This window comes from Aptenodytes forsteri, unplaced genomic scaffold, assembly GCF_000699145.1.
Source record: "Aptenodytes forsteri isolate BGI_AS27 unplaced genomic scaffold, ASM69914v1 Scaffold1, whole genome shotgun sequence".
NCBI lineage: Eukaryota > Metazoa > Chordata > Aves > Sphenisciformes > Spheniscidae > Aptenodytes > Aptenodytes forsteri.
This window is the reverse complement of record NW_008795035.1, coordinates 8,619,151-8,630,721: the sequence shown is the minus strand read 5'-3', so window position 1 is coordinate 8,630,721 and position 11,571 is coordinate 8,619,151. Positions and strand designations below refer to the sequence as shown.

The following is an 11,571-nucleotide window of genomic DNA, read 5'->3' as shown; positions in this document are numbered from 1 at the left end:
CTCCCCTTCACCTTCACACCCCCCACCAGCCTCTCCTTGCTGGTGGGAACAAGGTCCAGCATAGCACCTCTCCTTGTTGGCTCCTCTACCACTTGGAGAAGGAAGTTATCATCAACGCATTCCAGAAACCTCCCGGATTGCTTATGCCCTGCCGTGTTGTCCCTCCAACAGATGTCGGGGTGGTTGAAGTCCCCCATGAGGACCAGGGCTTGTGAGCGTGAGGCTGCTCCTATCTGTCTATAGAGGGCCTCATCCGCTCGGTCTTCCTGGTCAGGTGGCCTGTAGCAGACCCCCACCATAATGTCACCTGTCCCTGCCTTCCCTTTAATTCTGACCCATAAGCTCTTGGTCGGCTCCTCATCCATCCCCAGGCAGAGCTCCCTGCACTCCAGCTGGTCATTGACATAGAGGGCGACACCCCCTCCTCGTCTCCCCTGCCAACGACTTGTGTTGTTCAAATTCCTCGTGTCTCAGTCTTGCACCCCATTTTAGAGAGATACATGCTTATTCCTTCTTGCCCAGCTTTTGAGGATTGAGGCGTGGAAGCCATCATATGGCTTTATCTTCCAACAGTTGAAAGTCCAGAACATATCCTCCCCAAAGGAGGAAAGAAAGCTAAGCATGCTATGATCTCTCTGTGATATTCAGTGTGCCTCGTTCCCTATAATAATCTGTTAATACAATTCAAGTTTGCAAAGAAAAGTATTAGTTTAAAAATCAACAAATACAGGCAGCCAAATTGCTTGGGTCTATCTGCCCTGCCAATCTCTTCGTCATTCTAAACATAATAACTATTCCGTGTAATAGTTTTCTCTGGTAGGAGACATGTTATTATGACTGGACAAATCCCTCCCCTCCCCTCCCCCCCGCAATTTTGACTACTTTCATAACTAAAGGAGAAAAAAAATGCAAACTCACATAGCGCTGTGAAATCTGTTGCCTTTCACTGGGGTCTCCCAAAGGGCAGACGCACAGATCAGAGATGGACACTCCTGTACACGGGGCCACAGCAATCAACATTAGCAGGGACCCTGGCTGTTTTTCCAGAGGCAGCTCTAAGCAATTGGTCTGCTTCGTCGGCAGGGCAGTAATGTCAACTTGGCACCTAGAACGACATTGCCAAGGGTTAATAAGAAAAAAAGAGCTGGGAAAAAAAAAATAAAGCAACTATCTTGATTTTGGTAGCAAGCAGGCACCAAAACTTGCTGCTTGTTCAGGATGTAAAGAATGCAAAAAAAAAAAGGCATCTCAAAGTTAAACATGGGAAATCAATTAGCCAGTTTCTATTGCACTTACTGTCAGTTTTGCTTTCTGGTTCACCTACTGGTAAGCAGAGGTAAAAGGTTTGGGCTGCAAGTACAGTAGGAAAACTTAACTCTGGCCTGCCTCACTTCCCCTCTAAAATCCCCTAGTGCTTTGTGATGGATTTGAAACACAATTTTATTTCACCTAGGGGAAAAGAAAAGGGGCAACGCAAAATTTAAAACATTAGCCTAAAATAGATTAGTTTCTTTAAAGTCACATACTCCATTTTATGCTACATTATACTGTATGCCCCAATCTCTTTTACAAGCCTTACTAGAGCTACATTTTCAGTGCACTGTTATATTTCCCAAAGGGAAGGATTGCCTTAAAAGTCCCCCCCAACCCCTACATATAATATATATCATTAACCTGATACTTCCCAAAAAAAATTAAAATAAGGAGGAAAAAAAGAGGAATTCATAAAGAGACAATAATAAAAGAAGAGTATGGGCTAAAACAGATAGGATCACTAGACAGCCAGTTATACACGAAGGGAGCAGTTAAATGCAACAGAAAGCCTAATCACTTGGCTCGGCTAAATGCCTTCTATTTAGAAGTCCAGTAAATGGAGTGGAACTTTTCTGAACCTCCGTGGGGCTTGGCTTTTAAGAACAGGCTGAACAAAAGTTACAGATGAAAAAGGAAAAAAAAAAATTAAGGAAGGAGAAGCTTTGTTGCCACAGTGCAAGGGGAGTCACATTTCTCAAAGGGACAGCGAGCGGATGATGGAGGGCGAGAGCTTTCGCTCCGCTTAATGCCTGCCGACAAGTTTTTATTTAAACTAAACTTGTTAAGGTGTTGTCTTAATAGGCTAAAATTCCACAGGGTTCCCCCAGGTGGGTTTCTTCTGGGTAAATGGTGCATGTAGTGTTCCTGATTGATCCCATTCCAGTAGTAGAGCTGGAGCGGTTTATACCCATCTGCTATAAATTGCATGCTTTCCGCTTCTTAACAGCCTATTTTCTGCGAATGCTAAGGGGGGCGGAAAAAAAAAAAATCCCAAAACATTTCAGCCTGAAAACCCAAACTATGTTATGAAGTAAAAGTCATTGCTCTGATGAGTTTTTAAGTCATCCAGTAACTCCGTGTATTAAAACACAGCTCTTGCGTAAGCTTCTTCTGACCAGAATCAATGGGGGTGACTTTGCCTTAAGTGTGCTCTTTGGTATTCACCGCACTGAATGTACAACAGGTTGCAAGTTTACTCTTATTAACTGCTTTCAAGTGCTTTGAAAGAGAAAGAAAACAAACCAGGAAGAGTACCGACACTGTTTGGCGCGTAGGCTGCCTCTCAACACAATTTCCAAGTGTGAGAGGTTGCATTTAAAGCTCATTGCTATGCCTAGACTCTTCAGAAAGATATGACAACAGACAATACAGCAGAAAGGAATAAAAAACAACAACAAAAAAGGCAAACATTTGAGAAAAAGACCTTATCACTTCCACACTGGAGGTCAACATCACCTTGGCTGCATTAACACAGTTGCTTCTCAGACTGCAGCAGTTTTACTGATACTTTAGGTATCAGTGCAAAAGGGGGAATGTATCATTATCTTGGCGGTTTGGGTTGGGTTTTTTTGTGGTTTGTTTTTTTTTTTTATTTTACAGATGAAGAAACTGAAGCAAGGAGAGGGGAAAACTCTGGGGTCACCCAGCTGGTCTGTGGTTCAGCTGGCAATACAGGCCACGTCTCCCACATCAGCATTTCATACACCACCCACTCACAGTCCACAACTGGGAAAAGCTGCATTTGCTTTTTTGTGTTAAGAACTTTCCATAGGGTAAGACAGAAAAGACAACTCGTTCAGACAACGGTGCATCTCCCACCAATAGATAACCTCAGAAATCTCTCGTATCTCAAAGACAAAGTTAAATATAATTCTAGCTTGTTTTGGCAAATAGGAATTGTTTCTCTTATTAAAAGAATTTGATTAGCCAAAGGTTAAAGAAAAGATCAAGTATAAGGGTGTGGGGGTAGGAGGGATGCACATGTGGAGGGGAAAACAGCAGGAGGTGGAGTATAAGCATTTCTTCCTCAAATCATGTCTGATTTCTGTGCAAACTAACTTCCTTAAAACATCTGTGTTCACTCAAGGTGATGGTATGCCTCTATTTTCTTTTGAGGAACTGAAAAGAAAATCCAACATTTGCACTTGCAAATGGCAAAAGGCTTAAGAAAAAAAAAGACAGCTGTTTCATTTAGGTTACACAACATAATTGATCAGACTGCAAAGAATGCAGGTTGGTAAAAACAATTAGACATTCAATTTACTATATAATTCAGCAGTTTCCACACAAACGTTTCTACACTATTAAAACAAGTCTAATGATTTCCAAACTACTTCCCCCATCCTCCTGAAACAGAAACTCTTTCCTTTCCTTCTCTCAGCTTTCTATCTGCAAGAACTTATTACAAATAATTATTTCACAGGAAAGTTGTAAGAGACTATAGCGATGGGCACAGTATAAAACTAATGGAGGCAACCCACTTTTTGCTCAAAGTTGCCCAATATGAATGCAAAGGGCAAAACTCTCAGGTTATTTGTATTTTAGGTGATGCAAATGATCTCGAGTTAAATTCTCAACATAGTAATCCTATCTCAGAATACGATAGCTCTGCTTGTCATCTTTTGCTATATTACATATTAAATTCAGGTATAATCTTTCACACACATGGCTATATGCATGATCTATAGTGGATACAATTCTGTAAGTTAAGAGTGCATTGTGCACGCAAATGTATCACTTTTTTTTTTAACCACAATTAATCAAATGCTTTCCTTCCTCCTCCTGATCAATATTTAGGTCTACACCTCTATATTGACCTTTAGTCCCATAGAGGATTACACCACAGCTTTAATTTAAGACTGTTCTTTTGACTTACAGCCCTCATCTTTAGCTGCCAAACTTTTTTTTTCCCCTTTTTTATTCATTTTGCAGAGAAGTATTACTTGAGAACACTATACAGTAAATTTGGGATTAAATTATTTAACTTTATCAGGGAATCAAATGTTAAAATTTCATTAAAAGGTGCTGGGCTTAGCCTCTTACCAGTAATTATGGAGTTGTATTTTATTACTCAATCCACAGTTCATCAAATTATGATGAGCAAGTATCCTTAAATATATATAAATACCTATGAAAAAATCTGCACAAAACATTGCCTTTTTTTCCCCCTGCAGAATTCCTGAAAGCCCTTCACAAAAGAGGTCAGAATCATTATCACAGTATACAGCAAGATGCATCTATGATTAATATTTGGAAAGGAATAAATGCCACAGGTGTCAGGGAGACAATTAATAAGGTCTTATTCTGACTTACTCTACAGATAAGTTTTGGTTGTCTGATTCTTCCTATAGCTTGGTGAAATTTAAATGAAAGGTTTGGATGCAGCCATAGTAGATTTTGCTGCTCCATCCCAAAAGCATGGCCTTTAAAATAAGGATTGTTTCTTGTTGCAAAGACACTGTTTCCTGGAGGCATTCATCATAAAAATATTGGATGCACTCCAATCTCATAGCTCATGGTCTTAAGTCTAGCAGTTTTTGTAAAACTTCTTTCTTGAGGTAAATATGTGAAGGAAAAAAAAACCCAACATTTTGCAGCATGTCTTTTTCAAAACATATCCCTTAATGCAGAAACACTCTCTAACAACTTGGCATAAACAATTTAACTCTGCCCGGACAAATTCCGCACACGTTAACACCTTTGTTTATTAATATACATTAACATCATCTCCTGTTTATAGCATGCCTCTTATCCCAAAGGACACAAAAAAGCACTCAATAAATGTTACCAACAGTTCCGTGCAGACTAAATAGAGGGATTATTTCATCCAGCACCAAAACACAGCCACCCCTCAGTGTTGGACCCTGGCAGCTGAACCACTCTATGCTGCAGTATTTTAAGCGAGGAAGAGAAACTGGATCCAGCTGAAAATCTAAGGCGAACACAGGTAAGCTGAATGTAATAATTTAGCTTACGATGTGAGGGTTCATTTCGTGATAGGAGAAGGGTGTCATGAAATCACACCAAATGTTTCTTCACTAATTCAGAAGCAAAGGCCCCAGGTGTTAATGCTTAGTACCAGAGGTCCCACACATTTCTTATTCTACATGTTCCATAGTCTCCACAGATGCTTCAGGTCCTATTTCAAGAACAATATTTTACCTTGAAACCAAATTATGCCTGGGAGAAAAGCCATGTTCCAGGGGCTTAAGGCATCCATCCTACATGAAATCCTGGGTCTAAAGGAATTAACAGAAGTCTATTCCACAAAAGTTCAGCAGTCTGGATTATCAGACATGACTCCACCTTGTGCATCTCCTCAACTTCATTTAAATATTAAATATATATATATATATAAGGGTCTAACCAACACAGTTCAACCTACGTGGCTCTGAGGGAGCATAATGAATCCTACCTTTATCCACAAATTGACCACAGAATTACTAATTAAGATCCAGAAAATTTTGCCTTTTCCTTAAAACCATGCAAATTATTTGAGGGCAGTTGGGTTGTACTGCTGTATGTGATGACTGAATATAACCCACAAACATTTTACTAAAGAATCTTTCTTACAATGATGTCGTGAAATCCAGAAATCTCAAAACTCAACTTGGAAGCCATGGAGACAATAAACATGGCACCTCATAATGCTTTTTTGTCTACAGAATCCTTTTCCAGATTCGACTGCACTTGAACCCTTCATAAAATTTTATTGGGTGTCAAAAGTTTCTACAGTGTACAAACAAGGCTTGTTATTATGCATTTGGTGTTCACCTATTCTTGCAATTGCTCTTTAAAAATCTAGTAAAATTTTTTCCTGTTTTGATGCTACAGAGAATTTGCTGTGCTTAAGGCAACAACAGCAATATTTTCTCTCCACATAGACAGCAAAAATAACTTGAAGGTAAATCGAACAGACGCAGGCTTTCCCAGTGCTGAAATCTTTAATAATAGAATAAGCATTTTGCTGATAATTTTTTTCCACACTGAACACCGCTTGCCAGAAACCAGTAAGAAAAAAAAAGTGGGGGGGAAAACCTAAGGAAGAATTGCTCCAGCATCAGGGAGACTGAGCAGAGGCAAGCCGCAAACACTGCTACATTTCCTAACTCTAAACAGAATATCAGAAGTAATAAAAGTAACTGTGAGAATGGAAGGAACAGATTCATCTTCAGCCACTTCTCCATGTGATGAGCAATAGCATTCAGCCAGAAAGCATTTCCTGCTCTGCAAAACCACAAACATTTGTAGAGCCAAAGGGCATTGTTCTTTTCAGTGAATAGTTTCAAACTATTTGAATGCTTAAAGTAAGAGAACGTTCTTATGAGTTACTGTTATTTAGTCAGCAAGTTGTGAAACCCTCACCAGGTGAGAACAGCAAACAACTGCAGACAGGATCCCTGCCCCTAAGAATTTAGAGGTTGTGGCACTGATCCTGCAAGCAGATAAGCACAGGCAGACCCAAGAAGGGCTCCAGTAAATTAAACGGGTCTTGGTGGTGCTGCATGTAGCCAACTGTGCAGATGCAGTTTGGGGAGATGGGTCTAGATGACAATGCTGCAAGCCAAAAGAAGGAAGAAGATACAGTTATGACTAGGAAACTAAGACTGTACTAATACTGTACAAAATAAGATGGAATTAGAGCGGAAAGGAAAGAGCAGGACATAAGAGTAGGAACCATATTCTATTCCCATTAAAAAATTAAAATAAAAAGTTGACTGCTATCCCACAAAAAGTCTCATCTGCTAACGTGGCATAAGATCATTACTTGAGAATTTGAAGCTATAATGGAATAATGCAGTGGGACAAAATCTGGTATCGGTCAGGAGATAGGTAAATCACCTGTGAGGCCACCCCTGAAAATGATGCTTTAAACAACATGAGCTTGTGCAATAGCATGGGGCACCAAACCCACAGAGATCAGTCCTCTGTGGCAATGGGGAAGAGCTTACCCAAATAAAGCAAACCCAGGTAACAGGACCCATATGTAAACAAGGCTACAAGAACACACCACCAAGGTGCAAACAGAGAAGAGGGACACCAGTGCCACTCTCAAAAGGAGCACAAAGATCCCTGAGCTGCCGCCAGCCTGAAGCAGCGAATCAGCCCTGCGGAGCACAAGGGGTCTGGAGCAATATCGCCATGCAAATGCAGACAAGTACTGCCCCCCTGCTGCCACCGGCTCTCCCAGAAACGGCTGCCACTGAGCTCCTATGGTATTTGGGATTTTACAGTCAGCATGTGCAGAGTCAGCTTGGCTGTCTCCGCATTCAGGTCGTGGTTAATCAGTTACCCAGTAATTGGTTTTAATAAACACACCCTTACAGAGGCATCTGGACATGACCGGAATAAGGAGAGAAACATACAGTATGATGCTGGTAATGAAAATAAATTAATCAATTTTAAAAGTAATAATAAAAGTCACATTGTCTTTTGTACTTACCGCATCCCCTCCAAAAAACAAAAAAACAAAACCCAACTTACGTTCCCAAAAGCTCCTCGTGCTTTTTGTTATCCTTTCTCCAGACCTCAATGTCCAACATATCCTTCCTGTCAGAGAAGTAGTGAAAATCAAACTGTTCCCTCCACTGAGGATTTGCACTCTTACACAGTGTCTAGAAAACATGCAGTTATAATATTTACTTTTCTTAAACGGTACTTATTTCCACAGTAAAGCACATATCAATTCTTCTACAAGAACAAGGCCGGATGTTAGGACATCAAGTACTAAGGTCATTCCAACCAAAGCTCCCCAGCCTATCATGCAGAGCCTCATCTTTCTTAAAAAAAACCACCAAAAACTCTTTCCTCTCTCCCAATAACGATAAATATGCAAGCATGATGTGAATGAATGGCTGGAGAAGTTCTGAAATGCAAAGTGGATCCACCAGCTCCACTTTCAGTGAACCGTGGTCATCATTCAACCTCACTCACACACTGGAAGAAATCAAGAATAAACCTTTTGAGGACAATCACCTGAAAACAGGTTTGAATGAATTCAGCAACCCAAACCGGTATTTTTTACCCTTCTGTGTTAAGATATAGCAAGGAAGGAGAAGCCTTGAAATTATTAACATCCAGTTAATTTGATATCTGTAAATTGTCCCTCTGAGCTCAGCGAGATTGTTCATGTGTTCAGGTTACTCTGAGTATTCACCAGATTGGGACTTATATCACTTGCAATTCGTATCACACTACGCTACCCACCATCAGTATTAGCACGGCCACTGAGAGAACAGGAGATAGGATTAGCTGGACCATGGCTGAGATTTCTCCCACCTTGTCCGCTTTTCTAGGCCATGAGAGATGGTACTTCATAAGTTGAATAAACTCCAGGAAAGAACATGAAGTACTGCCAATTTGAAATCTTATTAGGGTGTAAAGGCAGCAGGCCCCAACTTTCGCTGGACCCCAGACAGAAATACTAAGCAATTAACTCATTGCAGACAACGTTGTGCTTGACTCCCCATTTTAAACTTTTTAATTTTCTGTGATTGCAAACAGCGCAGTCTTGCAGATTCATGACACAGGCTATGGACCATTACAGAGAAACATAAAAAGGGATCTTAATGGGAATAACGTATATTTCTTCTAAAATAACTAACCCATTTGTTATTTTTCAAAGCTGCTTTTCTAAATAAAAACATTGTATCATGACCTTGGTTTGAGGTCCGATGTGGGGGACAGAGTGCAGGTTTCAGATGCGCCTACATCTGAACTTTATGTTCTGTGAACTTGCTCTGTACGTTTTGTACAGGAGGGGGTTGGTTTGTTTGTTTCCTCCTCCTCCCTCCGCACTTCCAGTTCATGACATGCAAAGCTCTTGCTTTCTCAACAGAGTATTATTTTAATTATAGCCCCTCTCCTTATTAGACTTTGGAGATAAAGTGTGTATCTTTGGGAATCCCATTCCTTTCTCAGATTCCCATGAAACAGTACTGGATACAAGTAAACACAGCCTAGAAGAATAAAAATTCAAATCACCCGGTGAATATTTTGTGTGGTTGGGGGGGGGGAGGGCAGGTTCTGCTACATGTAACATCTTTTTCAAGAAAGGTGCTTTAAAAACAAAAATTCCCCTGCACTGGGAACCATTTCAGGTCTGCTTTTCCAGCACACCTAACATTGCAAACTTGACTTCTGTACTGGCAGAGATCAAAACACACATAGCTTTATTTCATTTCATATTAATGTCAAACATCCATCAATGTGATGAGTATGTTAAATGCACAAAAACAGATACACACAATATTCCTAACTTCCTATTTCTATATTGGCATATAAAACATATTAGTAAAATGTTAATGTCCCTGATCTGGTCTCCTGCTTTTGATTTCACTTATATAAAAGAGATTCAAGAATAGTTCCATCTGAGTTAGCAACACCAGTAAAAGAAACACGAAGTTCTGTATTGGCCTCAGCAAACTTAAGGAAATCCTTAATACTTACCTTACTCTTGTATCTTTGATCTCCCAGTTTGAGGAGAATAAAAATCTCTGCCAAGCCCCCTCCAGGGATGTCCTTTCCCTCCAAGAGCGTGATGGTGACCAGCCCGTTCCACAACTGGTTCTTGCGCAAAGAGTCGGAGAGTCGCACACTCCGCATGAAACTCGACTGAAAAGCAAGTCAGTGACGTGAAACATTTATACACCCAAACCCACATTTTTATGCTCAAACTGACTACGATATGAAAGCACCAGATGTGAGAGAGGTACCACGATCCCCTAGGAGTAAGGAGGGAATGGAGGGCAGAAAGGTGCTATGGATTTTCTGCCTGTACTGTACTACGGCTGGCCCCGTGAAGGGATGATGCTCAGCATCGGGGCAAAATCAGCAGGGTTAGCTTAAACCACCAGAGAAGTTGACTTCACCTAACCTGGCTGAGCTTCGGCAAGAGCAGACCTTGAGTGTCGAGAGCACTCTGTTACCTTGGCTCAGGGAAAGACACAGGACCGTGACAGGGAGAAGAGGTGGAAGAGGGGAGAAACTAAACAAAACTCCTAAATGTCTCCAGCTACGTCCATAAAATGCAGGTCCGTCCTTTCTGGGGAGACAGCCCACAACCATAAAGTCTATGGCCAGGTGAAAGGCTGAGCATGCATCTTCCACCTCCTCAATCACTCAACCGCCTGTCGTCCGCGTTAGCTCTTTGCCTGCTGCCTTTGCAGCTCCCGCTTCCAGAAACCGAGCTCACGAATCAAAAATACTGATGCCAGCTGAAAAAACACTGACACCACCGGGCTCTTTATCTGGAGTTATGGTTACCTGGTAGCTGCATTTGTTACCTTCGCAGCTTCATCCTACACAGCCCGGCTGCGCTAACAGTTTGCTAACTGGCAATATTTTATTGGACAGAGGATGATTAAATAGGCCTTTATTTGGGGGGAGTGAGCTGGAAACATTAAAACTCAAGGCTATACTTTTCTTCTCGCAGTAAAAATCCTGCCGTATTTTATTCTCGTGAAGCAACTTTTAACTCGCCACACTTCAGAGCTTCAATCATGTCATATACAGGTGGGAGCAAGACGGAGGAGAAGATTTCACAAGTCACTTTAAAACAGGATGTGTTAGCTTTAAAAGCAAGTAAGAAATATTGTTGCTAAATAAAACGATTGCAAAAGCACCTGATGTCTGAAGATTACTTTTTATGGATCAATTACCCAGCAACAAAATTCTTAAATCATGGGTGGTGAACTCACAAATTTTTTTACTCGCTTTTTACTGGTTAAAATACCCAACTCTTTGAATCCCACAAGCATATTAATATACTTCTATTTAAACATCCCGTTTGGCTTTCCTGGCACATTGATTAAAAATTCCTACCTTTAAAAAGAAAACGAGATTTTGATTCATAAATCCAGCTGCAATGTAATTTCTTTTTTATTTTTTTCTTTTAAAGTTCGTCTTTTAGGCCAAAAAGCTAGAGCATGACTGTTCCCATGGACATACTTCAAAGTCCCGGCAGATATATTCCTCCCTAAACACTGAACTATTTCAACATCCTTTTTATAAAAAAGGGAGTAATGTCCACAAGGGATCAAAGGGCATTCTACAGTCTGGCAATCGCCTTAGAAAAATGGCAGTGCTTCCATGAAATATGCCCTAAAATAATTTTGCAGCTTGGTATGTCCTAATTTCGAATTGGATGTTTATCTTGGAAAGGCTTCTATCTAACTTGTCCATAAAACAGCTCCACTTAGCTCTATGAGCCCTGTGAAAATGGAATCCAAAGCTGGCTATTAAAGGGGCCTGGAGATT

At 40.7% G+C, this 11,571-nt stretch overlaps 1 protein-coding gene across 2 annotated transcripts in view; it reads right to left on the bottom strand.

The window, feature by feature from the left end:
• Positions 1-11,571, bottom strand: part of MCTP2 (multiple C2 and transmembrane domain containing 2) — a 107,632-nt gene that overhangs the window by 66,061 nt on the left and 30,000 nt on the right. For both annotated transcript variants that reach the window (XM_009276589.2, XM_009276590.2), the window contains exons 8-10: positions 9,763-9,927; positions 7,798-7,928; positions 919-1,105 (exon numbers count right to left, since the gene is read on the bottom strand). In XM_009276589.2, coding sequence (XP_009274864.1) covers positions 919-1,105; positions 7,798-7,928; positions 9,763-9,927 — 483 coding nt within the window. The remainder of the gene's footprint in view (positions 1-918; positions 1,106-7,797; positions 7,929-9,762; positions 9,928-11,571) is intronic.